The 26,239-nt window shown below is 45.7% G+C and overlaps 1 protein-coding gene across 1 annotated transcript in view; it reads left to right on the top strand.

Annotated features, from left to right (window-relative positions):
• Positions 1 to 26,239, top strand: part of BRWD1 (bromodomain and WD repeat domain containing 1) — a 1,722,898-nt gene that overhangs the window by 286,885 nt on the left and 1,409,774 nt on the right. The window contains exon 10 of the mRNA XM_069202575.1: positions 6,624 to 6,694. Coding sequence (XP_069058676.1) covers positions 6,624 to 6,694 — 71 coding nt within the window. The remainder of the gene's footprint in view (positions 1 to 6,623; positions 6,695 to 26,239) is intronic.

Genomic DNA, 26,239 nt, shown 5'->3' with positions numbered 1-26,239 from the left:
ACATAGATCTCCGACGACGTCGAGAGCGTCGACGTCGAAGCAGGGAACGGCGCCAACATGTTCGCCGTCGAGGAGTGCTTCGCCGGCGAGAAAAAGACATCGTTCGCCGTCGACAGCTATTTCGCCGTCGAGGCGGCGAAGACACCCGACGTCGAGAGGATCTGGGTCGCCGTCGACACGGCGAACACAGTCCACGCCAAGGAGATCCGAGTCGGGCTCGCCGTCGACACGGCGAGGGAGATCGCCGTCGAGAGAGAGTGTTCGCCGTCGGAGGCGTTCACCGTCACTGCACCGACGTCGAGGTTCGTCGTCGAGAGGTTCTCAGCGGCGAGACGAGTCGACGTCTAGAGGCACTCGGCGTCACCGCAGTTCGACGTCGAGGAGTGCTTCGACGTCGAGAAGACCATCTAAGAGGCCTAGAAGGGTTTATACAACCTCAGAATCCTCGGCCTCGCTTATCCTACTTCCAGCATCACCACAGCTCTCACAAAGGCAGTCGCCTTTACCACAGACGCCGGTAACACCTACGGCTCCTCTTCCGGCGCCTCCTCCAGAACCTGTTCCGAGGACTCCAACGCGATCTGCAGGGCGTTCTGGTTATTCCTCGAGGCGTACATCTACCTCAAGGCACCGTCGTCAATCACATCATGGACATTCTTCATCGTCCACACGAGACTACTCTCCAACCTTATCAGACTCACCATCCCCAAGAGTGTCTCCCATAGATGATGTCAACACATTTCAGGAGGTCTTAGTGAGAGGGGCAACCAAGCTGAATATCCCGCTAGCAGCTCCAGCCCAATCGACATCAGTAATCTTTGAGACCTTGCATCAAAGGACATCTTCACGACCTTTACTTCCACTGGTTCCGGGTCTTATTGAACCAGCAATGGACATTTTTCTCACGCCGGCTACAACAAAGTCTGCTCCTTCCAGACTCATTAAAAAGTACCGTCCACCAAAGCAAGATCCTCTATTCTTGAGGTCGGACCCAGTACCAGACTCGGTAGTTATAGTGGCAGCGAAGAAATCGCATTCGACGTCACCGTCTTCCTCTGCTCCCCCAGACAAAGAAAGCAGAAAGATCGATGCTGCAGGAAGAAAAGTATGCTCGACGGCATCTATCACCATGAAAGCAGCCAGTGCCACTGCTTTATTAGGGAGATATGACCGATCCCTCTGGGACTCTATACTACAGTTCGCAGAGCATCTCCCTAGGGACAAAAGGGAAGATTTCCTAGAGGTCGTGAGCGAGGGAGCAATGGTTTCTAACCAGATCATAAGTGCTGCGGCAGATGCTTCAACTCTATCCGCACATAACTATGCTCATGGTATAGCGCTCAGGAGACATGCATGGCTGCGGCTTACATCGCTTAAACCCGAAGCACAGCAGAGGATACAGAACCTGCCTTTCTCAGGCTCCACTTTATTCGGCTCTCATGCCGATGATGAGATGGCCAGAATGAAGTCGGAGCTGGATACCTTAAAAGCGGTAGGCATAGAGCGACCTAAAGAACAGCGAAAGGGATTCCGCCCATATCAAAGAAGACTGTTCACCCACAGGTATCAGGCTCCACATTGGTCGTCTTCACGCCCTCAGCAACAGCAGCAGCATCAGAGGGGCTTCTCCAGAAGGTCGACAAGGGGTCGTTCAACACCTCAGACCCAGAAACATCGACAAGCTCCCACGTCTAGGCCCTGAATCTTTGCTTCCCCCTCCTCCGTTACCCACTCCGGTAGGGGGGAAGTATCTCAAATCATCTAGACGAGTGGCTACGCATCACAACAGACGCCTGGGTATTGAATATTGTGAGACATGGTTACGCTCTCAGATTCACCAGTTCTCCACCATCTGTTCCACCCAAAACAGCCAACCACCATCTCGAAGCTCTGCAGTTAGAGGTCAATATCCTATTGCAAAAAAGAGCCATAGAACCCGTTCCCATCAGCCAACATGGGAAGGGGATTTATTCGAGATATTTCCTTGTACAGAAAAAAGACAAACAAGAGTTTCGTCCCATCTTAGATCTGAGGACAGCAAACAAATGGATTCGCAAAGAAAAATTCAGGATGTTAGCCTTACACCAAATTTACCCACATTTACGTCAGGGCGACTGGCTATGTGCGATAGATCTTTGCGACGCTTACTTCCATATCCCAGTAACCAAGAAACATCGAAAATTCCTAAGGTTCACTGTCGGAAAACGCCATTACCAATTTGCAGTTCTACCGTTTGGCCTAAAATCAGCGCCAAGAACTTTTTCCAAATGCATGGCGGTAGTAGCCGCCCACTTGAGGAAACAGCGAATATTCGTCTATCCCTATCTAGACGATTGGCTCATAAAGGACTCCAGCTATCTCGAGGCACAGCAGCATTTCGAATGGACTCTACAACTGCTACAAAAACTTGGTCTTCAAGTCAATCTTCTGAAATCAACAGCAACACCTGTTCAGAGGTTGCATTACTTAGGGGCCATTGTAGATACCAAGCTAGGAAAGGTGTTTCCTTCGGAGGAACGACGGTTATCGATTCTCCAAAAGTGCAAACAACTGCAGGAAAGACCTCAAGCCACTGCAAGAATAATAGCTTCTCTACTGGGCTCGATGGCGTCTTGTATCCATCTGGTTCCCAATGCTCGTCTCCATATGAGACCATTGCAGGAAAATCTAGAGGATCAGTGGTGTCAACTGAGGGACGATTGGGAGAACAAAGTCCTGCTGTCTCCTCACACCCTACAATCCCTCAAGTGGTGGTGTTTGCCCAGCAATCTCTTGGTGGGGATTCCGTTCCAACAACGACCTCCATCTCAAACCATCGTAACAGATGCGTCACTGCTCGGATGGGGGGCGCACATGGAACATCTTCGAGTCCAAGGCGAGTGGTCACAGAGAGAGAGTCTCTATCACATCAACCTGCTGGAACTTCGCGCAGTCCACCTTGCGCTCAAAGCCTTCCTTCCCTCTCTGAGAACGGAAACTCTCCTTCTTCAGACAGACAACGTGGCCACTATGTACTACGTGAACAAACAAGGAGGCACCAGGTCCAGAATTTTATCCAGAGAGGCCCAGACAATCTGGCATTGGCTTCTAGCCAGGAACCTGTCGCTAGTGGCAACTCACCTGCCCGGCATCCAGAATGTTCAAGCGGATGCCCTCAGTCGGGTAATAAGCGAGAACCACGAATGGGTACTACACGACGACGTCGTTCATTCCATTTTCGCACTCTGGGGTACCCCTTCTACAGACCTATTCGCAACCCCAGAAAACAAAAAATGCCAAAACTTCGCCTCCAGATATTACCATCCAGGGACACTGGGGAATGCCCTATGGATAAGCTGGTCAGGGGCATTTCTTTACGCCTTTCCACCGCTTCCCCTGATTCCGGCAGTTCTCCAGAAGCTTTCCAATGCTCAGACCAAAATGATCCTAATTGCTCCGGAGTGGCCACGCCAGTGGTGGTTCCCAGACCTTCTTCACCGGTCACTCAAACCACACATCAGGCTACCATATCGCCCGGACCTTCTCACGAAGTTCAGAGGGCAGATATCTCATCCCAACCCCTCATCGTTGAGTTTGGCAGCATGGCTCCTGAGCTAGTGCAATATGGACATTTGAACTTACCTCAGGACTGTATGGAAATTCTGAGGGAAGCAAAACGCCCTTCCACACGATCAGCCTATGCAAGCAAGTGGAAGAGATTCTGCATTTGGTGTTTACACAACAACATTGACCCGGTTTCTTGTGGAGAACAATCTATCTTACCATACTTGTTAAGTTTGGCAAAATCGGGCTTACAACTGTCGTCAATAAAAGTTCACTTGGCGGCGATAACAGCATACAGAAAGAGTCCTTCACAAACTTCCTTTTTTCGGATTCCGATTATTAAGGATTTCCTAGAAGGTTTAAAAAAGGTTTTTCCTCCCATTAGAAAGCCTTCTCCTCCATGGGAACTGAACGTTGTCTTATCACGTCTGATGCTGCCGCCATTCGAGCCGATACACAAGGCATCGCTGCAGCATCTCAAATGGAAAGCTGCTTTTCTGGTGGCAATCACTTCAGCGCGTAGGGTCAGCGAAATCCAGGCCCTTTGCGCTCAGGAACCCTACACGGTTTTTCATTCTGCAAAAGTGGTAATGAGAACTCATCCAAAATTTCTACCTAAGGTAGTCTCCGACTTCCATGTGAACCAAACAATTTCATTACCGACTTTCTTTCAGAATCCAGCTACTCCTGCTGAGAGAACTCTGCACTCTCTGGATGTAAAGAGAGTATTGAAATTTTACTTGGACAGGACAAAAAGCTTACGAAAATCACAACAGCTTTTTATTAACTATGGCCCAATCAGAACAGGTTTGGGCACATCTAAACAATCTTTATCCAGGTGGATTGTTTCATGTATAATGTTATGTTATCAGTTAGCAAACAAATCCCTTGGTGGTAGACCAAAAGCCCACTCGACCAGAGGGAAAGCAGCTACTGTAGCCTTGATGAGAAATGTCCCTTTGGCAGAAATATGCAAGGCTGCCACTTGGAGGTCGGTCCATACCTTTACTAAGCATTACTGCCTTGATACAGACGCTAGGGCAGATGCTCAGGTTGGACAGGCTTTGCTCAAGAATTTGTTTGCATGATTCATGTTTTTCTCAGTATTCTTATATCGACTCCACCGCGGTTATGGGGATGGGCTTGCTACTCTATTCAATGCTTATGACTATACATGGAAATCCCCTACGAGAGAAGGAATGGTTTCTTACCTGTAACTCCAGTTCTCTCGTAGGGGTATTTCCATGATAGTCATAAGCAACCCTCCCTCCTCCCCGGTGGAGTTGACATAGAACATGAATATTATGGAGGTTGGTACTCCAACAAATGTTTTGTTTTTTTCTTCATGTCAGGTAATAGCCTCCAAAAAAGAACTGAGGCAACTGCCTTTTGCTGTGCATGATGGGAAACAGGAAGACTTTACTTTTCTTAAAGGCACAGCTCTATTTACATTCTGTATAATGGCAGCCTATGGGCTACACTGCCCTGCATTGTTTTATTCTCATCAGAGGTGTAAATAAAGTATGAGAATGTATTTGTTATTACATTTCTAGAATAAATAGGTGTTTGAACATGAATTTACACTACTATTGATTTTCTTTTCAACAATTTGGCCTGTGTAGCTGTTCACATAGGCTGCACAATGTTATTCTTAAGTGTTTTTTGACAGACCTTTTCTTTAAACGGCTGGTGTTTGCACTTAAGAATATACTTCACATCAGTGCTCCGGGGTCCTCGCAGGCGCGCGGAACTATTCAATGCTTATGACTATCATGGAAATACCCCTACGAGAGAACTGGAGTTACAGGTAAGAAACCATTCCTTACTTACCTCCCCCAGGAATTGTTGATTTTTCCACTGTGTCCACTTTTAAAATAGCTTATTGCCTTTTTAACTAAAACTGTGTACGTTACTGCTCTAATTCAAAGTTCCTTACTTACCTGTGTGGAGTACCTTGCATTTTATTTATTTACTTCAAATCTTGAATCTTGTGGTTCTAAAACAAATTAAGAAAATATATTTTTCTATTCAAAAACTATTGGCCTGGAGTTAAGTCTGAGTGTGTGTTCCTCATTTATTGTCTGTGTGTGTGTACAACAAATGCTTAACATTACCCTCTTGTAAGCCTACTGCTCGACCACACTACCACAAAATAGAGCATTAGAATTATTTAATTTTTCCACTATCTTACCTCGAAGGGGAACCCTTGGACTCTGTGCACACTATCTCTCACTTTGAGATAGTATATACAGAGCCAACTTCCTACATCCCCCATCTCAGCCTCCATATCATGCATGCATTTGTCACTTATGCAATTGTAGTTCACTCCATAACGAAGGTACCTAACAGCATGAGTAAACACATCGGCCTGACTACATCTCTGAACCACTGCAGTACAGGGCTAAAATTGGTTCACTCTGCCAAAAGGGTACAATTTTTGGATGGAAATACTGCCCAAAATGGACACAACATCTGTGATGTTACCTTCCACATGCATATGTCCCTTTCAGTATCACAATGAGCCCCATCAATTTCTCCTCTGGGCTGGACTAAGGACACCAAAATGTTGTCTGTGGGACGTGCAACTCCCTCACCAATGTGGGCACATTCCTTTCTGTTGCTTACAATACCGTTTGGCATAGGAATCCATGTTGGCAATCACAGATTGGCTTACATGCCCATTTGTGATCTGGCAGCTGGTGCTCCTGAGCATGGCAGAAGAATGGGGAGAACTGACATGTCCCCCTAAATTGAGGGCATTATGATTGTTCGATTAAGGAACTCCTTTAACAGTGACATTCAGTAGTGTGACTGAAACTCGTGATAGCTGTGGATACAATCTGACCACCTCGAATGTCATCAAAATATTTTCTGAGTCTGCATGAGCAAAGCAGACATCTTGTAATCTGTTGGAGTAGGGAGGGTAGTTTCCTTTTTCTTGAAGGTTATTATGATAAATGATCTTTGAATTGTACAACGTCTCTATATAACATTTACAAAAGAAAATGCTCTTGAATGTAATTGGATTGGTCAAAGGTCATCACTTTGTAAATGATATCTTCTCTTTTTCGTTCTTGCAGCACTAGACCTTTGAAGTTCACTGAAAGACCAAGACCTGGGGTTCAAATGCTATGCTCGTCTTTTAGTGTTGGTAAGTTTCATAATGGTTCTGGTTGGGTGATATATTAATTTTGCGCACAATAGTCTCTTGAATGTTTCAACTTCATGTATGGGTGTTACTAATATTCATGTTAGGCCATTAGTGACAACAAAATAGCAATTGGTCCTGCTTTTGTTTTCATGTGAAAGAATGTCTTTCTTCCTTACTCAAATGAAGAAGTGTTATGAACGGATAAGTTATGTCCCACCCTACTTCATACTTGGATGACGTAGGTGGAAGCATCAGAGCATACCTTTAACTGAAAGATGCAGATTTGGCAGCACAGCTGTATAGGTGTCAAAGAAGCTCAGAAGCTGGTATGAAGACTGCTGGAAAAATCCTGAATAAACTGTGAATAACTCAAACATATTCATGAGACAAACTGGGGAAGCTATTCATCTGCATTAAGTGTGGAGAAAGTTGGGTGTGGGCACCACAGGAGATGCATAATTGGCAACTCTTTAGTCTGACCCTCACGTTCATCCTTTAGCAGACACTGTTCAGTCTTTTTTTGGTCTGACTTTGGTCTTAAATGCAGACAATTCCAAGTTAGTCATCCCCATGGCTCAATAACAGCTTTCAAAAACAGCACAGCTATTGCCATGCTTTGCAAAAGGTGCAGAGTAGATGCCTAACTTGTGTTACATTGTAACAATGGAAAAACTAAAGCATTATAGTAGGAAACAACTCAGACTGCTGGGCTCGAGTGTTGTCCAGACAGCTTTGGACCCCTGCCTCAGCCTAAAACAGCCATCAATCTCCAAATCTGGCTGGATGCCAAGTTGTCTTTTGAGACTCAGTGAGGAAACTGGCTTCAGTCTGTTTTGGCATTTTAGGATCCATAGAAAGGTCCTGGAGTTCTTGCCAAACTCCACCCAAAGACCTATAATCCAGGCTTCAGTAACATCTCGCCTTGACTATGGAAATTTATTATATTTGGGTATCCCTCAGCCCTCATTAAGAAGATTGCAGATTGTCAAAAATGTCCCAGCTCCCCTTTTATTGAGGCTGCCTAAATACCTTTCTGTATCTGCTTCTCTGGTCAAACTCCATTGGCTTCCTATTTAAAAAAATAAAATACAAAAAAAATACAATTTAAAGCTTTATGCTTAGCTTTCTGAGCCATTAAAAGGGTCTGAGCTTGTTGCCTCATTTTGTCCAACCTTATATTCCCGAACAAAGGGCATGCATTGCACATTCTCAGTGTCGCCAAGCGTTGCACAAAGATGGGTAGAAATGGTAAGATTAGATTGTTCAACTGGCAACTCAGGAGAAAACAGAGTAAATCTGCTAACATTGCAGAATGAAAACCAATAATGTATTAAACACCCAGGTGCCTGCAATTATGTATATTGAGCCTATTCGCGTGAGGAGTCATTCAAACATGTATGCATATGTTGTGAAAATTGTTGAACTTGGAGGCCTTTTTGGTATTTCACATTGTCTCCCCTAGATTTGGTGAGAGGATGGATGAAGGCAAACTGCCTAAAACTAAATTCATCCAAAACAGAAATGCTGCTTAGCAAAAATCTGCATCTCTGGCCCTTACCATTGGGACCATGCCCTGTGTCCTCTGAAATAGTGTGAAATGTGGGGGTTCTGGTGGATTCTGAGCTCTTTGATTGCAAAAATTGCTGTGATGTCCCAGGTCTGTTTTTAACACCTTCAGATTTTGAAATGGGTCTTTGCCTTTTTGAAGCGTACTCAAAAATGTGTTGCACTGAATGCCTTCAACCGTTCACACCTCTGACTTTGTTGTTAAGTCTATGCAGGTCTGCCACAGACACTCAAGAGCCTAAAGTTTATTCAGAACCCAGTTGCAATGCTTCTTTTAAGGGCTAAAAACATTTGATTCATTTTCAGGCAGCCTGAAGGCAACGTGCACTGGCTTTCCATGCATAAGATGTTTTTTAATGTATCAGAGATGATGAATCAGATTTCCTACCTAAATCATCCTTTTGATTGAGTATATTCAAAAAGTACATCCAAAGAATATGGTCTGTGCTTCACATTAACTTTTTTTAGTTTTTTTTTAAGTTTAAGTTCCTACCTTTAGGATAACCAGCATGGGTAAAAGATAATTTAGCTTCCAAGGTTCATAGCTGTTAGTTGTTAATTCTCTATTTGTTTCTATCTCTGATACTGAGTAGGCTTGTCTATAGCAACAAGTGACCACCTGCTTACGGTGTATTATTTGCATTAAGTAAACAGGACAAAATAGTTGAATCAAGCTCAGTAAGGCATCATGTGTTTTCAGTTAAGTAGACAACATATTAATATATTTATGGTACCTGGAAAATGTGTACCACTTCTACTGCAGGAATCTGAGACCTTTGGGGTGATATAATTACTTACCAACTGGTACCATCCAAAGTAGTTTACTCTAGGTTGTCTGGTGTGGTTAGAGAGGTAGCTTCTGTTGTGTGCATATTTTTGATCTGACCCTTGGCAAGTTGGTCAGGCCCCTGGAAGCAAAGGGAAGATTGTTTTCCCCACACCAGAGGGACTACAGTAGTTCAAGGCAATGCTCCTTTGGCATAAGGAACCCACCAGTCACATTCCAGAGGCTAATCAGTATAGAGGTCACTTATGTGGCCTACTTAATAAGCAGGCAGTTTTGGGAGGAGCACGTGGAACACTTCAGAGAGTTGTGTGTTACAGATAGCCAGACTGACCAGCCAAGCAGCCTCATGCCTATTAGGTTGGTCAGGGATCTGTGGTCTGTCTCAGGGGCCCGGTGACTGGTGGGAAGAGTCAACTTCTGGAAAGCATGGGGTATGATTGCCCTCTTTATAATCCTGCTCCCAAGGAACAATCCAAGAATGCTAGCTGGATGTTAGAAGATATGCTGGCACTTAGCAGGCCCTTTTGCTGAAGGTCTTTTGCTGAACAATGCAGACTTTAATCCTAAATTCATAGAGCAAAGAGTTCTTCTGAGATGGTAGTAAAAACATCACTCAGCTCAAAAACAGGCATCACTCTGTTCATTGACAAGGATAGAGTACATCTTGCAGTCCTCATCAGCTGCAGTCTGTTGTCAAGAGAGCAGCACTTGGCTTTTATCAAGGAATGCCATTGTGTGGGCATTAGGGTGTTTTGGGACAACAACAGCCATAAGCCACCCAAGTACTGATAGGCTAAAAAGACTAAGCTTCTTAGATGGCCTTTCTGCCTGCAACAGCTTGGCATACAGTGGGTCAGAAGCCATGGGCATCTCAGTGGACTGTAGACTGTCTTTCTCAAATAATTGCACAGTCAGCTGAACGAGAGTCCCTTGGTCAGGAATAACTTTTGGGCAGTCTTGTCTGAGAAGGGTGAGCTGTTGGGTTCGAGATCCTCTGCCAGGTTTTGAAAATGTCTTTTTTGTCCCCGAGTGAACCAGACTTTCATGCAATATGACTGAAAGTGTACCTTTTTATTAATTTTCAGTGATCAGAAATAAGCTGTGAAGACCGTTACACTGATAGTGCACTCAAAGGTGTTGATTGAGGATTGTTACTACCTTCTTACCCTAGTCTATGCAAGGACTGAAAGCCATTTTGTTGTCTTGGAGCACAGACTATTACACAAACCTTCTCGGACAAATGATAGTTCATGGCCTTGAGGCGGACAGGTGTTCTAGAACCTATAGTGCCTAGGAGAAAATAGAAACAATTGAATCTTATGTTTGTGTTCTGCCTGCTAATAAAAACCAGTTTTTCACCTTTAGAATGTTGCTTTTTTGTGTTTCTATTGATTTTTGGACTACCAGTAACTCAATGGCAATTCCCCACAATATTGTCGTGGGGTTTGGCTCCATTAGAGGAAACTACAATTTTTCCAAGAAAACATATCACAAAATGTCAGTTTGGCTCAGTGATTCTCTTATGTGACCAAGATGTTGTCTATAACAATGGTTGACTTAGCAGGACATACTTTCTGCAGCACAGGATCAGGAATGCCCTTAGAATTGAAAACTGAAAAATGTATGTTAGTGTTGGAAAGGAAATGTCTCCTTGCATTTCATCATTGAGAATGTAACCGATTTTTCCTTGCAGTATGTCTTTTATAATTTGACTTTTCACCTCAGCACGCTACATTCACGCCTATTAATTGAACACCTCTATAAAATGGTATGCTACCAATAGCTGAGCTCAGTGGGTTGGAGAGGCACATGCTAGTTGTACTCTTCTTTATGTGAGTGGCTATCATATTTTTGTTCTAGGGGTGAACTTGTAGTGGTTGTAGCAACTGATTGTAGTAGAAATATCAAGTGCTTTGATCAGCCTCTATAGAATATGGAAGACACACTTTGTGTGTGTGTTAGCAAATTGGATTTACATTAGAGACTCTTTTAGAATTATGGTTGATGATGAGGGTGAACCTCCCATACAGGGATATGAAATGGTGGAAAACCGGGAAGCATTCCTGAGCTTTTTCAAATGAGCCAGGCTTGTATCACCAGAGAATCGAGAACAAAAACCCCATTTGAAGTCAAGGTTTAACCCATATCCCTTTCCTGGTTCATTTGTTTTGTTGCTCCCCCAAAGGGCAGCTCCAAACCCATTTTCTCCTAGACCATTTTTTTACATGCTTTGATGGGAACACCCAACTCCCACCCCTCCATCCCGCCTCATCTGCAGACTAAAAAAAATGTGAATTAAACAGCCTGTGTGAAAGAGATCCACTCCCCTGAAACTATACTTGACCAGAAACAGAGATGGAGTCTGAGGTCCACATCTGTGTCTGGAAAAGTAGTTAGTGTGCCAGGAACTCACATCAACCAGTGCTTGTGCTACATACCAGCAGAGGCAGTGAAAGATTTCCAAACTTCAGAGTTTTGTGGGGGAGGGGGAAGGGGGGAGGGGGGGGGGAGGGGGGGTAGGGTGCTTGTTTTTCAGCTCTCCTTGTGAGGTTTGGAAACTGGAAGTTGGAAGCACTTAATCCTCCTTTGAAGGAGTTACCTTAAAGGAAGTGATGGCTGCTTTAAAAAAAAAAAAAGAAAAAAAAAAAAAGGTGTTTTGTTAGTGGTGCAGGATGAACTGTGTGCTAGTGGTGATCTGTGTGACCCTGGCCCCTGTAGTGAGCTCTGAAATTAGGCAACTCACTCCCAGGACCTTCTGTGATTAACCTAAAAATCAAAGTGCTCTAAAGTAACCACTTTAATCTCTCCCATACCTGTTAGCAGAGAGCTGTGGAAAGTGGCTGGTCAAAAGAAAGACTACAGGATACCAAGAAAAGCAGTACCTAAGACAGCTTGGAACTAAGAGAAATCATAACGACATTTAGAGGTGCCCTATTGACCCCTGATTTTGTCACTGCTTTCACCCAGTGTGGACTCTTGTTTCGGTGGACAAAGTTCTGCAGATATACTCCATGCTCCTCCAATAGCATTGAACCAAGGAAGCATTTGCCTTGCTGTGCAGCACTTTGTTTCCTGGTTTAGAGATGTGCCATACCACAGGGCAAGGCCTATAACAGTGTTCTCCATCATTGGACCTTTCCTATATTCACGTGCTGGAATCATTCTCCGTCGTCAGGCTATGAATCCCTGGAATTGTTAAATAGCAATAAATAGTGTTAAAACCATGTTTGTTTAGTAGCACATCAACCTCATTTGAAGCAACCTGCACTTCAGCAAATGAGCAGGTAATGTCAGCTCGCTTACCCACTCCATCTTAAGGCCACGATAGGTCAGATGTCCACTGCTTGTCATGTGTGAGGGAGCCCCCTAGAAGAGCTCTTCTATAGTCTCTCAGAGACCTTATTCAGTCACTTTTTCTGGCCTTCCCTGGGACTGAATCAACCTACCTAGCTCTCAGAGTGCTGCAAGGTTTTTTTTGTTTTTGGATTAAATTTCCTCTTTCTAGGGTCCCCGAGTGGTCAGAAGAAAAACTACACTGATGACCCACATGAGCATTGTATTAATTGCCTTTATCCAGCATGCTAGTGAAATCTGTGGAATCTGTCTTTCAAAAACCCTAAAGTATAGAGATAGGAAGGTGGGCCTCTATGTATTGGAAAAGAAAAAATACCCTCCTTGAAGTGGATGCCCCCTCCTTTTGGAAATGATTCAATGTAAAATGTTCCTCCGAGCACTTCCTCAAAGGCTGTGCAGAACTTGCGTGCTAAAGCGCCTCAGTTAACTCCACTCACACAAAAAGAGTGGAGTTTCCTCAGAAGAGCGCTCCAGACATGATGGACCTCAGCCTGTGCAAAATGTACGCACAAATCCAGCTCTCTAGAGACATCCTGACTGAATTCCTGCTTCTGTCCGTGACTGCCAGCATCGTCAGCATCTGAAAAATCTGTTTCCATTATCATCTATGGCACTGAACTTGATGTCCATGAAGATACTGTTGACGACCAGAAAACCGATGGCGACACATTGGACATTGAGACTACTGTCATCGACATCCATCTCATCAGTGACAACACCATTGTTAACCTAATTCTCGACGCTCGTTTTAGTTTTTTCTATGCCAGTCACTTTTTTGCCAATTCATGTGACAGCACATTGGAGGATGAATCAAACAACCAGGATGTTTAATGTCCTACGCAGTTAGTTGTCTGCTGCGTCCCAGAAGAAACTCTGTACCTTTCTCTAGACTGTGCAGAGCCTGAGATGTTGCAGGTACCTGTGGCATTTTTGTCAAATTGCAACACTTTCCAAAGACTACTTCTGCAGCAGCCTGTCAGGGAGCTCTTGCTCACCCCCTCTGCCCCTTCTCTGCCACCACCTTTGCTACCATATCCACAACCAGGACCCCCTCCCTCACAGCCTCCACCCTCTTTGCCGGACCACTGTTAAAATAGTCTCACCAAATCTAGTCCTGCCATCCTCTAAGGATAAGTGAGGCAAGGGTTCTTCTGATTCCCTCTTCGTATATGTAGGAAGAGAGCAAATTACCTAGTGATGAAGGTGTGGAGAAGTGAAATGATTACGTCACACCTGTGGAAGGTGACAACTTGCTCGTCTAGCCAGGTTCACTTCCAGACTACATAGCCCATTACAGTTTGCTGATGAAGCGAGTGGCTAAAAAAAAATCAGTTGTCCAATGTCCTCTGTGAAGCAACAGTGCTTTCTATATAACTTCAAAGAACAGCCACTTAAAGCAATTAAGTCCATATGTACACTAGAAATTGTCTGGTCACAATTTCTAAAATTGACGCAAATGAGAGCAACAGTATCAGCAGTGGTGCCTCGATTGGCTGAGTACAGGGCTCCAGACAAAGCTCTGGCCTGCCTCTTGGGCCATCCAAAGCCAGAGTCTGACATAGTATCTGTGGCTCAGTGCAGGAAAGAGAACCCAATCACACCTTCCTCTGCACCAACTGACATAGATAGGAACAATGATAATTTGGGCTGTATAGTTGATTTCATGACGGCTATATCAATCAAGGCAGCAGACACTTAACCAATTCAAGACCGTTCTCATCTCCAGATGTGGCATGATATCTCTCCCCTAACTGACCTCATAACAGAGAATAAGACAGTCCTGGCTAGAGCAGTTATCACAGAGAGCGCAACAACTTCATTTTCCATCATTGATCAGTCTATAGATGTTTCCAGCACAAATGTTCACCAGTTGGCTGGAGTGGCTGTTTTAAGAAGGCAGGATTGACTGTGATCAACAGCCTTCTGCCTGTAAGTCTAAGGCAGAAATTCTGGACATCTCGTTTGAAGGACCTTGCTTGGTAAGTATGTTGTCTAATCCCTCGGGAAGGAACATCCTCTTCATTTAAGTGGGAGCTACAACAGGGAATTCTCTGTGGGTGTCTTCATCAGCTTTTCACAAGTTTGTTTTTACTCTGAACACCTAGAAGTCTTCTTAGGAGCCGCATGAAGACTCAGTTCTTGGCACCATACCAGGTGCACATGGGAAATGCTTTCCAGTCGCTGGAAAGAGTGGTAAAGCTGCAAGCAATGGCAAATAATCTATCTACCAAGCAATCAGTCACAGTCTGACATAAATCTCTGCTAGGTCTGATGTCATCCTGAATGGGCCTTTACCCTTTTTCAGACTCCAAATGAGACCCACCCAAAAAGAACTGGATGCTCAAAGGAAACAAGTTGACAGATCCTGTGATGACCCATTCACAAGACGACTGAAACAAGTACTGTTGTGCCGGAGATTCCTTACGGATCTCAAGGCAAGTCTCTTTCCCACCATAATCAGTCATAGTGCTGACAACAGATATATCAGTGGATGGCTAGGGAGCTCACTTGTGGGAACTGTTCCTCCCAAAACTAGCAGGTCAAGCGGCCCTCATCAGGACATACAACATGTCAGTGTTTTACATAGCCAAGCAGGGGGGGGGAACACAGTCCCGACCTCTTGTGGAAAAGGCACAACTATTACGGGATTGCACCATTGTTCACAAAGTCTACCTTGCCATGGACGTCTACCAGTGTGCCACAATGATCAGGCAAATGCTCATGGACAACTGGCAGATAGCCATTACTAGAAACTCCACCAGCAATAAGTCAACTGCATTTTCTAAAATTGGGATCAGCCCACGTTGGAAATATTTACCACACAGAACAATAAAAAATACCAGCTCGCTACCTGGAACAATAGAAAATGCTGGTGCTACTGCAGCAAAGTTTGGACCAGTAATATAGGCAATGCTGTTTAGATTAGACCTCATTGCACTTGTGCTTTCCTCAGTTTCCCCTGGTCCCTAGGGTTCTGAGGAAAGATGAAGGTGGATACTGTAACCAGATTCTTATTGCTGTGTAGTGCCATGCCACATTGGGATCGCAAACTTGTGCAACTCTCTGTACATCCAGTGATATCCCTGAAACCACAGTTTCTAGACACCACAAAGTTATACTCCACCATGAGCCCAAGTTGCTAGACCGCATGCTCCCTGACCACTATGACCATGGTTGCTTGGATTTGTTGACAGAATGTAGAAACATGGCACAAACAAAAGCACCATATCCACAAGGACTTCTAATGCTAAGTGGAAGCATTTTTGTGTCTGCTGCAAAAGAAAGGTTTTCATCCACTACATGCAGCCTCACCAAATACTCCCATACTTGTTGGTCTGAAATACTTATCAGGGCTAGACTATGTAGTGGCCGTATCGAGATTTAGATGAACAGAAGGCACCTCATCCATTCTGTCCTGTCAAAGAATCTTAAAACAGCTTATGAAAGGACGATTTATTGCATTTCCACCTCTATGGCACCCTTCATTGTCATGGGAAATTAACCTCATTATGGGTCACCTGATGCTACAACCCTTTGAGCCGATCCACAAGGCACACCATAAGTTCATCCCTTCGGAGGACTGCACGTCTCCTAGTGCTTACCTCAGCACAGAGGGTAGGTGAGATGCAGGCATTCGCTGTCAAAGAACCTTTCGCTGATTCACAAGCGCCAAAGTCATCATGTGAACCAAAATTCATACCAAAAATCCCTACAGAGTTTTATTTGAATAAACCTGTCATATAAAGCTTATTTGTAAGGAAATCCCTCCTTGGCATGGTTACCCCCTGACTTTTTGCCTTTGCTGATGCCAAGTTACGATTTGAAAGTGTGCTGAGGCCTGCTAACCAGGCCCCAGCAGCACCAGTGTTCTTTCCCTAACCTGTACCTTTGTTTCCACAATTGGCACACTCTGGCATCCAGGTAAGTCCCTGGTAACTGGTACCCCTGGTACCAAGGGCCCTGATGCCAGGGAAGGTCTCTAAGGGCTGCAGCATGTCTTATGCCACCCTGGGGAGCCCTCACTCAGCACAGACACACTGCTTGCTAGCTTGTGTGTGCTGGTGGGGAGAAAATGACTATGTCGACATGGCACTCCCCTCAGGGTGCCATGCCAACCTCACACTGCCTATGGCATAGATAAGTCACCCCTCTAACAGGCCTTACAGCCCTAAGGCAGGGTGCACTATACCATAGGTGAGGGCATAGGTGCATGAGCACTATGCCCCTATAGTGTCCAAGCAAAACCTTAGACATTGTAAGTGCAGGGTAGCCATACGAGTATATGGTCTGGGAGTCTGTCATGCACGAACTCCACAGCACCATAATGGCTACACTGAAAACTGGGAAGTTTGGTATAAAACTTCTCAGCACAATAAATGCACACTGATGCCAGTGTACATTTTATTGTGAAATACACTCCAGAGGGCATCTTAGAGATGCCTCCTGAAACCATACCCGACTTCCAGTGTGGGCTGACTAGTTTTACCAGCCTGCCACACACCAGACATGTTGCTGGCCACATGGGGAGAGTGCCTTTGTCACTCTGTGGCTAGTAACAAAGCATGTACTGGGTGGAGGTGCTTCTCACCTCCCCCTGCAGGAACTGTAACACCTGGCGGTGAGCCTCAAAGGCTCACCCCCTTTGTTACAGCACTCCAGGGCACTACAGCTAGTGGAGTTGCTTGCCCCCTCCGGCCACGGCCCCACTTTTGGCGTCAAGGCCGGAGGAGATCATGAGAAAAACAAAGAGGAGTCACTGGCCTGTCAGGACAGCCCCTAAGGTGTCCTGAGCTGGGGTGACTCTGACTTTTAGAAATCCTCCATCTTGCAGATGGAGGATTCCCCCAATAGGATTAGGGATGTGCCCCCCTCCCCTCAGGGAGGAGGCACAAAGAGGGTGTAGCCACCCTCAGGGCTAGTAGCCATTGGCTACTATCCCCCCAGACCTAAACACACCCCTAAATTGAGTATTTAGGGGCTCCTAGAACCTAGCAAGATAGATTCCTGCAACTTAAGACAAAGGACTGCTGACCTGAAAGCCCTGCAGAGAAGACGGAGACACCAACTGCTTTGGCCCCAGCTCTACCGGCCTGTCTACCCCACTTCAAGAAAAACTGCAACAGCGACGCGTTCCACAGGGTCCAGTGACCTCGGAAGCCTCAGAGAACTACCCTGCATCTAAAAGGACCAGGAACTCCTGAGGACAGCGGCTCTGCTCCAAAGAAGAAACATCTTTGCAACAAAGAAACAACTTTTAAAGGACTGCACGTTTCACGCCGGAAGCGTGAGACTTTGCACTCTGCACCCGACGCCCCCGGCTCGACCTGCAGAGAAAAAACACTACAGGGAGGACTCCCCGGCGACTGCGACCCTGTGAGTAGCCAGAGTTGACCCCCCCCCCCCTCCTCCCCCCAGCGACGCCTGCAGAGGGAATCCAGAGGCTCCCCCTGACAGTGACTGCCTGCTTCTAAGAACCCAGTGCCTGGTAAAGACACTGCACCCGCAGCCCCCAGGACCTGAAGGATCCGACCTCCAGTGGAGAAGCGACCCCCAGGTGGCCCTCTCCCTTGCCCAGGTGGTGGCTACCCCAAGGAGCCCCCCCCCCCCCCCCCCCCTTGCCTGCCTGCTTCGCTGAAGAGACCCCTGGGTCTCTCATTGAACTCCATTGCAAACCCGACGCCTGTTTGCACTCTGCACCCGGCCGCCCCGTGCCGCTGAGGGTGTATTTTTTGTGCTGACTTGTCCCCCCCAGTGCCCTAGAAAACCACCCTGGTATGCCCTCCAAAGACGCGTGTACTTATCTGCTGGCAGACTGGAACCGGGGCACCCCCTTCTCCATTGAAGCCTATGCGTTTTGGGCACCACTTTGATCACTGCACCTGACCGGCCCTGAGCTGCTGGTGTGGTAACTTTGGGGTTGCTCTGAACCCCCAACTGTGGGCTACTTTGGACCCAACTTTGAACCCTGTAGGTGGTTTACTTACCTGCAAAACTAACAAACACTTACCTCCCCCAGGAACTGTTGAAAATTGCACTGTCTAGTTTTAAAATAGCTTATTGCCATTTGTGTGAAAACTGTATATGCTATTTTGCTAATTCAAAGTTTCTTAAGTTCCTAAGTGAAATACCTTTCATTTGAAGTATTACTTGTAAATCTTGAACCTGTGGTTCTTAAAATAAACTAAAAAAATATATTTTTCTATACAAAAACCTATTGGCCTGGAATTGTCTTTGAGTGTGTGTTCCTCATTTATTGCCTGTCTGTGTGTACAACAAATGCTTTACACTACCCTCTGATAAGCCTACTGCTCAACCACACTACCACAAAATAGAGCATTAGTATGATCTCTTTTTGCCACTATCTTACCTCTAAGGGGAACCCTTGGATTCTGTGCATGCTATTTCTTACTTTGAAATAGTACATAGAGAGCCAACTTCCTACATTATTCTTCCGAAGTTAAACAACGTCAACAGGGATCATTGCACTCTTCAGATGTACACAGATGTGTTAGGTTATAAAAGGACATCAGTTCATAAGAACAGCTCTTTTTCTCCTTAGGCAGACCGTGGAGGGTCCAATGAGATGGCTGTGCTACTAATCGAAATACGGGTGATGAGACTCATGGCCATTTTAACACTGCTTACTGCTATTTAAGATTATCAGAGACCCCGGCCTGACAAAGTGGAATGGTTCAAGCTTGTGAGTATATGAATGATACTCACACTGGAGAACTGAAGTTGCAGGCAATAACTAATATCTTAGTTGGCGGAGCCAGGGCAAAATCAACATCTCTCTCTGCAATCTGTGTTCACACCACTGCACCCAACATCATGATATAGTGTGCAACAGTTCTTTGCAGGGACTGCAATAACAGGCACTGAGCCCGCTACAAAGTTACGGCAGTGGAAATCGTACCTTGCCGCCATCGTTTTTGTATCTACAAGTCTTTGGAGGGAGTTAGAGATGGTGCCCCACAGGCTCCCCTAGGTCAATGCAATGGTTTTACACTGATTTTGCAAACCATTGCCTTATTTTCTAGGAGCAGCCTAAAGTTGGTGTCTGCTGACTCCTTGCCTCGGGTATCCCCCATTTGTAAGGGTGTAGAAATTTGCCTTCTCGGTTCTATATGCAGCATTTCATTGTGTGCTAGACTGAAAGTACTTTCAGTTTTTAACTAAAAACGGACTGTACAGTGCTTTATTAATTGATATTATATGCTTAAGAGTTATTTCTCCCTAGCTCATGCTCCTTCCCTGAGTAAGCCTTAGCCTACTCTGTCTAGTTACCTTGAAGGAGAAGTGTTAAAGGGTGTGCTTGATGATCAGATTTGGATCCATCTCTAGGTTTAGCCATATGACAGTAAATGTAGAGTGCTCACATTTTTATTTAATGAACCTGGTAACCCCTAGCTGCAACTGGACTCAAGAAAAAGGCTCCATAGAAGACAACTGGAATATTCACGAAAAAATGATTTGCTGGCAGTCACTGTGAGGAGAGAAGATATGCAGATACTGAGAGACCTTGTCTATGAAAGAGTTCTGAGCTACAAAGTTGGAGTCCTTGACTGCAAGCTCCTCTTGTCAGAATTGGAAACTGGAACCTGGAAGTCTTACATTCAGAATGGTGTTTGATGTTGAAGACAGAAGTGTCCCCTTTGTTCGATGACCACCTCTTAAAGCATCACAAGGCCTAGTTAGCAGATCTTGAAGAGAAGCCACAAAGAAACAACATATACTTACTTGATTGTCCTGAGTAAGAGGAAGACTCATCAAATTAAGGCTGTTTTAGAGACCACTTTTCCACCAATTATTGACGGACACCTTAATGGGCACCCTGGCCACTGTTGTTCATCCACGGATGATCATTCGACGATGGATGACATAACAAAGCAGGACTACTTGCAGCAACTAGGAAATGAGGGGAACTGATCCTCCATGGTGCCAATATGTCCTTGTATTCAGGTTACAGAGCAGAGATGCATAAAAATAAATACACATTTAAAGATTGAATAACGTGTTAAAAAAACACCCCACATGCATTGCTGCAGCCATGTAATGGATTCGCGTTAAAGAGAGTAAGTATGTTTTTGCCCTCCATTGTTAGGGCTAAATTATTTCAGAATGATGGAAGACATGTAGATGGATGTAAAATCTAAAACTGGGAGTGCCCAGTGCACCCTATCAATGTTCTATGGTGTAATAGACAGACTTCCTTTCAAATAACGTAATGGTACTGGAATGTACTCCGTGCAGCATGAAAAAAACATTGTATTTCTATATTTTCTACATCTGTTGCACCTCATGGTTGTGTTAACTAGGGTTGTTGGTACTGTTGTTTTGTACTCTGTATTCTCTTTGTAGCTTACGCTACTAGACGTGTATAGTGAGGCAAAAGACTGCAGCTTTTTGCCAACCACTTTTATAGAGGCAAATGTAATGGTACTCTGGAAGCTCTGGAATTTGTACCAACTGTAACTCATGCCAACTGCCTGAATGTTCAGTGCAATCCTGGAGAGAAACCGCAAGACTGCAGGTCCTAGCAACAGTTTTTGTGTGACAAATACAGACATCTACATCTTTAGTCAAATATTGGCTGGCTAAGATTGCACACATACTTGTGTGGAAGACGAGTCTCGACTTGCTGCCCTAGTGTAAAACAGTTGTTAACTTTAGAAGGAGTCTTCTTTTATTAATAGACTTTGTGTTATAGCTAACCTGCAAGCCTCAAGCCTTTATAGTGCAGATAGGTGGATCTTACAAGAAACAGCAAAGATTTGGGCCATGTGACTGGTTTATTGCTTGGGTTAACCTTCCATATGTTGATGCTCAAGTCAGATTGAGAAGAGGCAGCAAACTACGCCCAGCCTGGCCAATAATAAGGCACTAGACAGGGATGCTCTAGCGGTTTAGTTCTTAGTCCTAAAACCTACAGTAGTTTCAATGCCTAAGATAATAGTCAATTTCAGGGCTCCAATAGAACTGTAAAAAATTGGTATTTTATCAGACATCAAGCATGAAGGTACAAAATGCAGCCTTTCCAAACAGTGGAAGCTACCCATTTATAGAACTGGGAGTCCAGGTGAGCCATTTTCTTGTTGAAAAGGGAATTGCATTGCTTGATCAACTAGAAACTACAGTATCCTTCTGCCTGGCACTGATCTTGTCATGAATGGGCCTGATAGTTTTATTGAAAACGTTAATGATCTCCAAGGTGTTGTTCATCGTACAGTAAATATTGATGAGTCTACTGTCTTCAAGAAATGTGATAAACTGCCTCTTCTCATTTGTGGAGGGTGCAGTTCTGAGTTTAGCACAAGCTCCATTGAAGCTGGAGGTCTCAGAAATACAGTAGAGCTTCTCAGTTTCAGTATAGTTCCCTCAATGGTGACTATGGATGTGGTTATGAAACCATCACATGACTTTGTGCAATGTCATACTTGTATTGGTGGAAGTACCTACACAATGCCGCTATTACTGTTGATACCTGGTACATAACTACTGTGCATACCCATGCATGTATAGACACTGTGTCAGACTTAAAGGCTGGAACTGTTGCCTTTGTGCAATGATGCATTTACATCTCCAAATTGTAATTATGGAAGGTTAGTATGCAGCCTTACTGCCCTTTCTGATGACGTGAGCCCAGTACCCCACTCTTCCCGCTTGCACGCACAAATATTGCAGATTTTTTGGATTGTGTGAATTTTGTGACTCATTAAATAGTTTCTTTCTATGTGACTGTTCCTGCTATGTGGCGTAAAGTGTGGCCTAGGTTTCCGGAGGAGCTAAAAGTACACCTAATTAATATCATGTATGTGCAGCAAGAGGAAGTGGCCCTGGGCAATCAGACGTTTATACGGATGTAGTCTCTCAACTGACCAAACTGTTGTTTAAATAAAAGGGAAGCTGTGTAGACACTAAGAGTGTGTACAGTGTGTGGGAATATCATGAGGATTGTATTTTTCAAACTAATACTTTATACGTGTGCTTTCAGACTTTACCTATCAAGCTTATTGCATACAATAAACTCAAATTTCAGCACCTTGCTTTAGATGCAGTGATACTAGGTATTTTTCTATTTATGAATATGCAGGGTGTCAAGTTTCTGGGCACATTTTGTGACCACAACCTACATTAAGGATTTTGGAATGTACTACAACTTTGCCTATTTTTTTATGTGCAAAGTGTGGGAAGTAGACCAGTAAGCTTATGTCCCATCTCCCTTCTCCCATTTCCTGGGGACAAAGTTGTTTAAAAAGCCACCAACCAGCAACTCACCATCAACCTGGAACACAGTCACCTCCTGGATGACGACTGTAGGAAGTTGGCTCTGTATGTACTATTTCAAAGTAAGAAATAGCATGCACAGAGTCCGAGGGTTCCCCTTAGAGGTAAGATAGTGGCAAGTCAGCACAGAAAGTACACCCTCAGCGGCACAGGGACGGCCGGGTGCAGAGTGCAAACAGGCGTCTGGTTCGCAATAGGTTTCAATGGGAGACCCTGTGGTCTCTTCAGCGATGCAGGCAAGGCGGGGGGACTCCTCTGGGTAGCCACCACCTGGGCTAGGGAGAGGGCCATCTGGGGGTCAGATCCTTCAGGTCCTGGGGGGCTGCGGGTGCAGTGTGTTTACCAGGCGTCTGGTTCTTTGAAGCAGGCAGTCGCAGTCAGGGGGAGCCTCTGGATTCCCTCTGCAGGCGTCGCTGTGGAGGCTCAGGGGGGTCAACTGTGGCTCCTCAAGGGCTCGCAGTCGCCGGGGAGTCCTCCCTGTAGTGTTGGGTTTCCTCAGGTCGAGCCGGGGGCGTCGGGTGCAGAGTGGAAAGTCTCACGTGGGAAATGTGTGGTCTTTAAAAGTTGCTTCTTTGTTGCAAAGTTGCAGTTTCTTTGGAACAGGGCCGCTGTCCTCAGGAGTTCTTGGTCCTTTTAGATGCAGGGTAGTCCTCTGAGGCTTCAGAGGTCACTGGACCCTGGGGCACGCGTCGCTGTTGCAGTTTTTCTCAAAGTGGGGAGACAGGCCGGTAGGGCTGGGCCAAAGCAGTTGGTGTCTCCGTCTTCTCTGCAGGGCTTCAGGTCAGCAGTCCTTCTTCGTCTTCAAGTTGCAGGAATCTAGTTTCCTAGGTTCTGGGGAGCCCCTAAATACTGATTTTTGGGGTGTGTTTAGGTCTGGGAGGGCAGTAGCCAATGGCTACTGTCCTTGAGGGTGGCTACACCCTCTTTGTGCCATCTCTCTGAGGGGAGGGGGGGCACATCCCTATTCCTATTGGGGGAATCCTCCAAAATCAAGATGGAGGATTCCTAAAGGCAGGGGTCACCTCAGCTCAGGACACCTTCGAGGCTGTCCTGACTGGTGGGTTACTCCTCCTTGGTTTTTCTCATTATCTCCCCTGGACTTGCCGCCAAAAGTGGGGGCTGTGTCCAGGGGACGGGTATCTCCACCAGCTGGAGTGCCCTGGGGCATTGTAACACGAAGCCTGAACCTTTGAGGCTCACTGCTAGGTGTTACAGTTCCTGCAGGGGGGAGGTGTGAAGCACCTCTACCCAGAGCAGGCTTTTGTTTCTGTCCTCAGAGAGCACAAAGGCCCTCACCACATGGGGTCAGAAACTCGTCTCTCAGCAGCAGGCTGGCACAGACCAGTCAGTCCTGCACTGAACAATTGGGTAAAATACAGGGGGCATCTCTAAGATGCCCTCTGTGTGCATTTTTTTTTAAATAAATCCAACATTGGCATCAGTGTGGGTTTATTATTCTGAGAAGTTTGATACCAAACTTCCCAGTATTCATTGTAGCCATTATGGAGCTGTGGAGTTCGTTTTTGACAAACTCCCAGACCATATACTTAACATGGCCACACTGTACTTACAATGTCTAAGAATAGACTTAGACACTGTAGGGGCATATTGCTCATGCAGCTATGCCCTCAACTGTGGTATAGTGCACCCTGCCTTAGGGCTGTAAGGCCTGCTAGAGGGGTGACTTACCTATGCCACAGGCGGTATTTTGTGTGCATGGCATCCTGAGGGGGATGCCATGTTGACTTCGCCTTTTTCTCCCCACCAACACACACAGTCTGCCATGGCAGTGTGCATGTGTTAGGTGAGTGGTCCCTTAGGGTGGCACAACATATGCTGCAGCCCTTAGGGACCTTCCCTGGTCACAGGGCCCTTGGTACCACTGGTACCTTTTACAAGGGACTTATCTGTATGCCAGGGGTGTGCCAATTGTGGAAACAATGGTACATTTTAGGTGAAAGAACACTGGTGCTGGAGCTTGGTTAGCAGGGTCCCAGCACACTTCTCAGTCAAGTCAGCATCAGTATCAGGCAAAAAGTGGGGAGTAACTGCAACAGGGAGCCATTTCCTTACAACGACCAATCCAGATTCTGCAGCAATCACAGCACAGACAGCCCTGATTGCGACCACAGATGACATCTGGAACTTCCTCGACAAAGGAGAGACAGCCGCCCTTATTCTCCTCGATCAGTTAGCAGCCTTCGACACGGTCTCCCACTACACTCTCATCGCCTGACTTCAAGACATAGGCATCCAAGGAGCCACCCTCAGATGGATCTCCTCCTTCTTCTCCGTCAGAATACTAGTTCACCTTCTACACTTCACCTCCGAACTAAAATCAGTCAATTGTGGATTCCCTCAAGGCTCAACGCACAGCCCCACCCTCTTTAAAATCTGCATGTCATCCATTGCCAAATTAGATACCATGGACTCAACATTATATCCTAAGCCAACAAGGCAACTGATTCATTCCCTGTCAGACAACTCCACTGCAGTCAGAGCCAACTTCATCCAATACATGACCAGCATTGGCAATCAAATGAGGAATAACTGCCTTTAGTTCAACACTGACAAGACGAAGTCTTGATCTTTGGCAGCAACAACTCCCTATGGTATGCCTCCTGGTGGCCCATAAAACTGGGACCCACTCCAATCCCAGCTGAGCACGCTAGGAATCTCAGGTACCATCCTGGGCAGCAAACTCAGCATGAAGTCTCAAGTCAACGCAGTATCGTCCTCCCGCTTTTTCACCCTGCGCATGTTAAGTAAGATTTTCAAGTGGCTTCACCAAAACGTGAGGTGCACCATCATTCAAGCCCTCGTCACTAGTCAACTTGACTACAGAAACACCCTCTACATGGGAATCGAGGACCTCCTGATTCATAGACTACAGACCATCCTGAACGCTGCAACAAGACTCATCCTGGATCTCCCTCGTTGCACTTATATCACCCCACCACAAGAAAATCCACTGGCTCCTGGTTCAGAAGGGATGCCAGTTCAAGCTCCTCACCCATGCGTTCAAGGCTCGGCATGACTCGGGACCTGCCGAAATCAGTCACTGCCTGATATTACACAAACTCTCCAGACACCTCTGCTCCGCCACCCTCACGCTTGCCTGTTCACCCTGCATACAGCCCAGCAGAGCAGAAGTACGCTCCTTCTCCTACCCCAAAGCCAAAGACTGGAAGGCACCTCTGGACCTCACCTACTCTGAAGGAGTTTGTATGACACTGAAAACCTAGCTCTTTAAATGAGACCTTGGACCCTGCCAACGCCTGGATACCCTCACAGGTGGCAAGTCACTCTCTACAAGTCTACTTCTTGATTGTCGCAAGCTGTGGTTTTAGCAAAAAACTATATTATCTGATAGAGACTTCTAGTTGCAGATTCCTTACCTCTGAATTTCCCCAGGAGTCACTGGGTCTGGAGATTTTTTTCAAACAGTACCTCTGCGTGCCGTCAGGTGGCGTCGGCCGACTCTGCAGTCTCTGTCGTGCTTGCTGTGATGACGTTGCAGTCGTATATAGTAGCCAATCCGGCGCACTGAC

The sequence above is a fragment of the Pleurodeles waltl genome, chromosome 8 (assembly GCF_031143425.1).
Source record: "Pleurodeles waltl isolate 20211129_DDA chromosome 8, aPleWal1.hap1.20221129, whole genome shotgun sequence".
Classification (NCBI taxonomy): Eukaryota; Metazoa; Chordata; class Amphibia; order Caudata; family Salamandridae; genus Pleurodeles; species Pleurodeles waltl.
The sequence above is the reverse complement of the archived record's forward strand: the minus strand, read 5'-3'. Positions and strand labels throughout refer to the sequence as shown.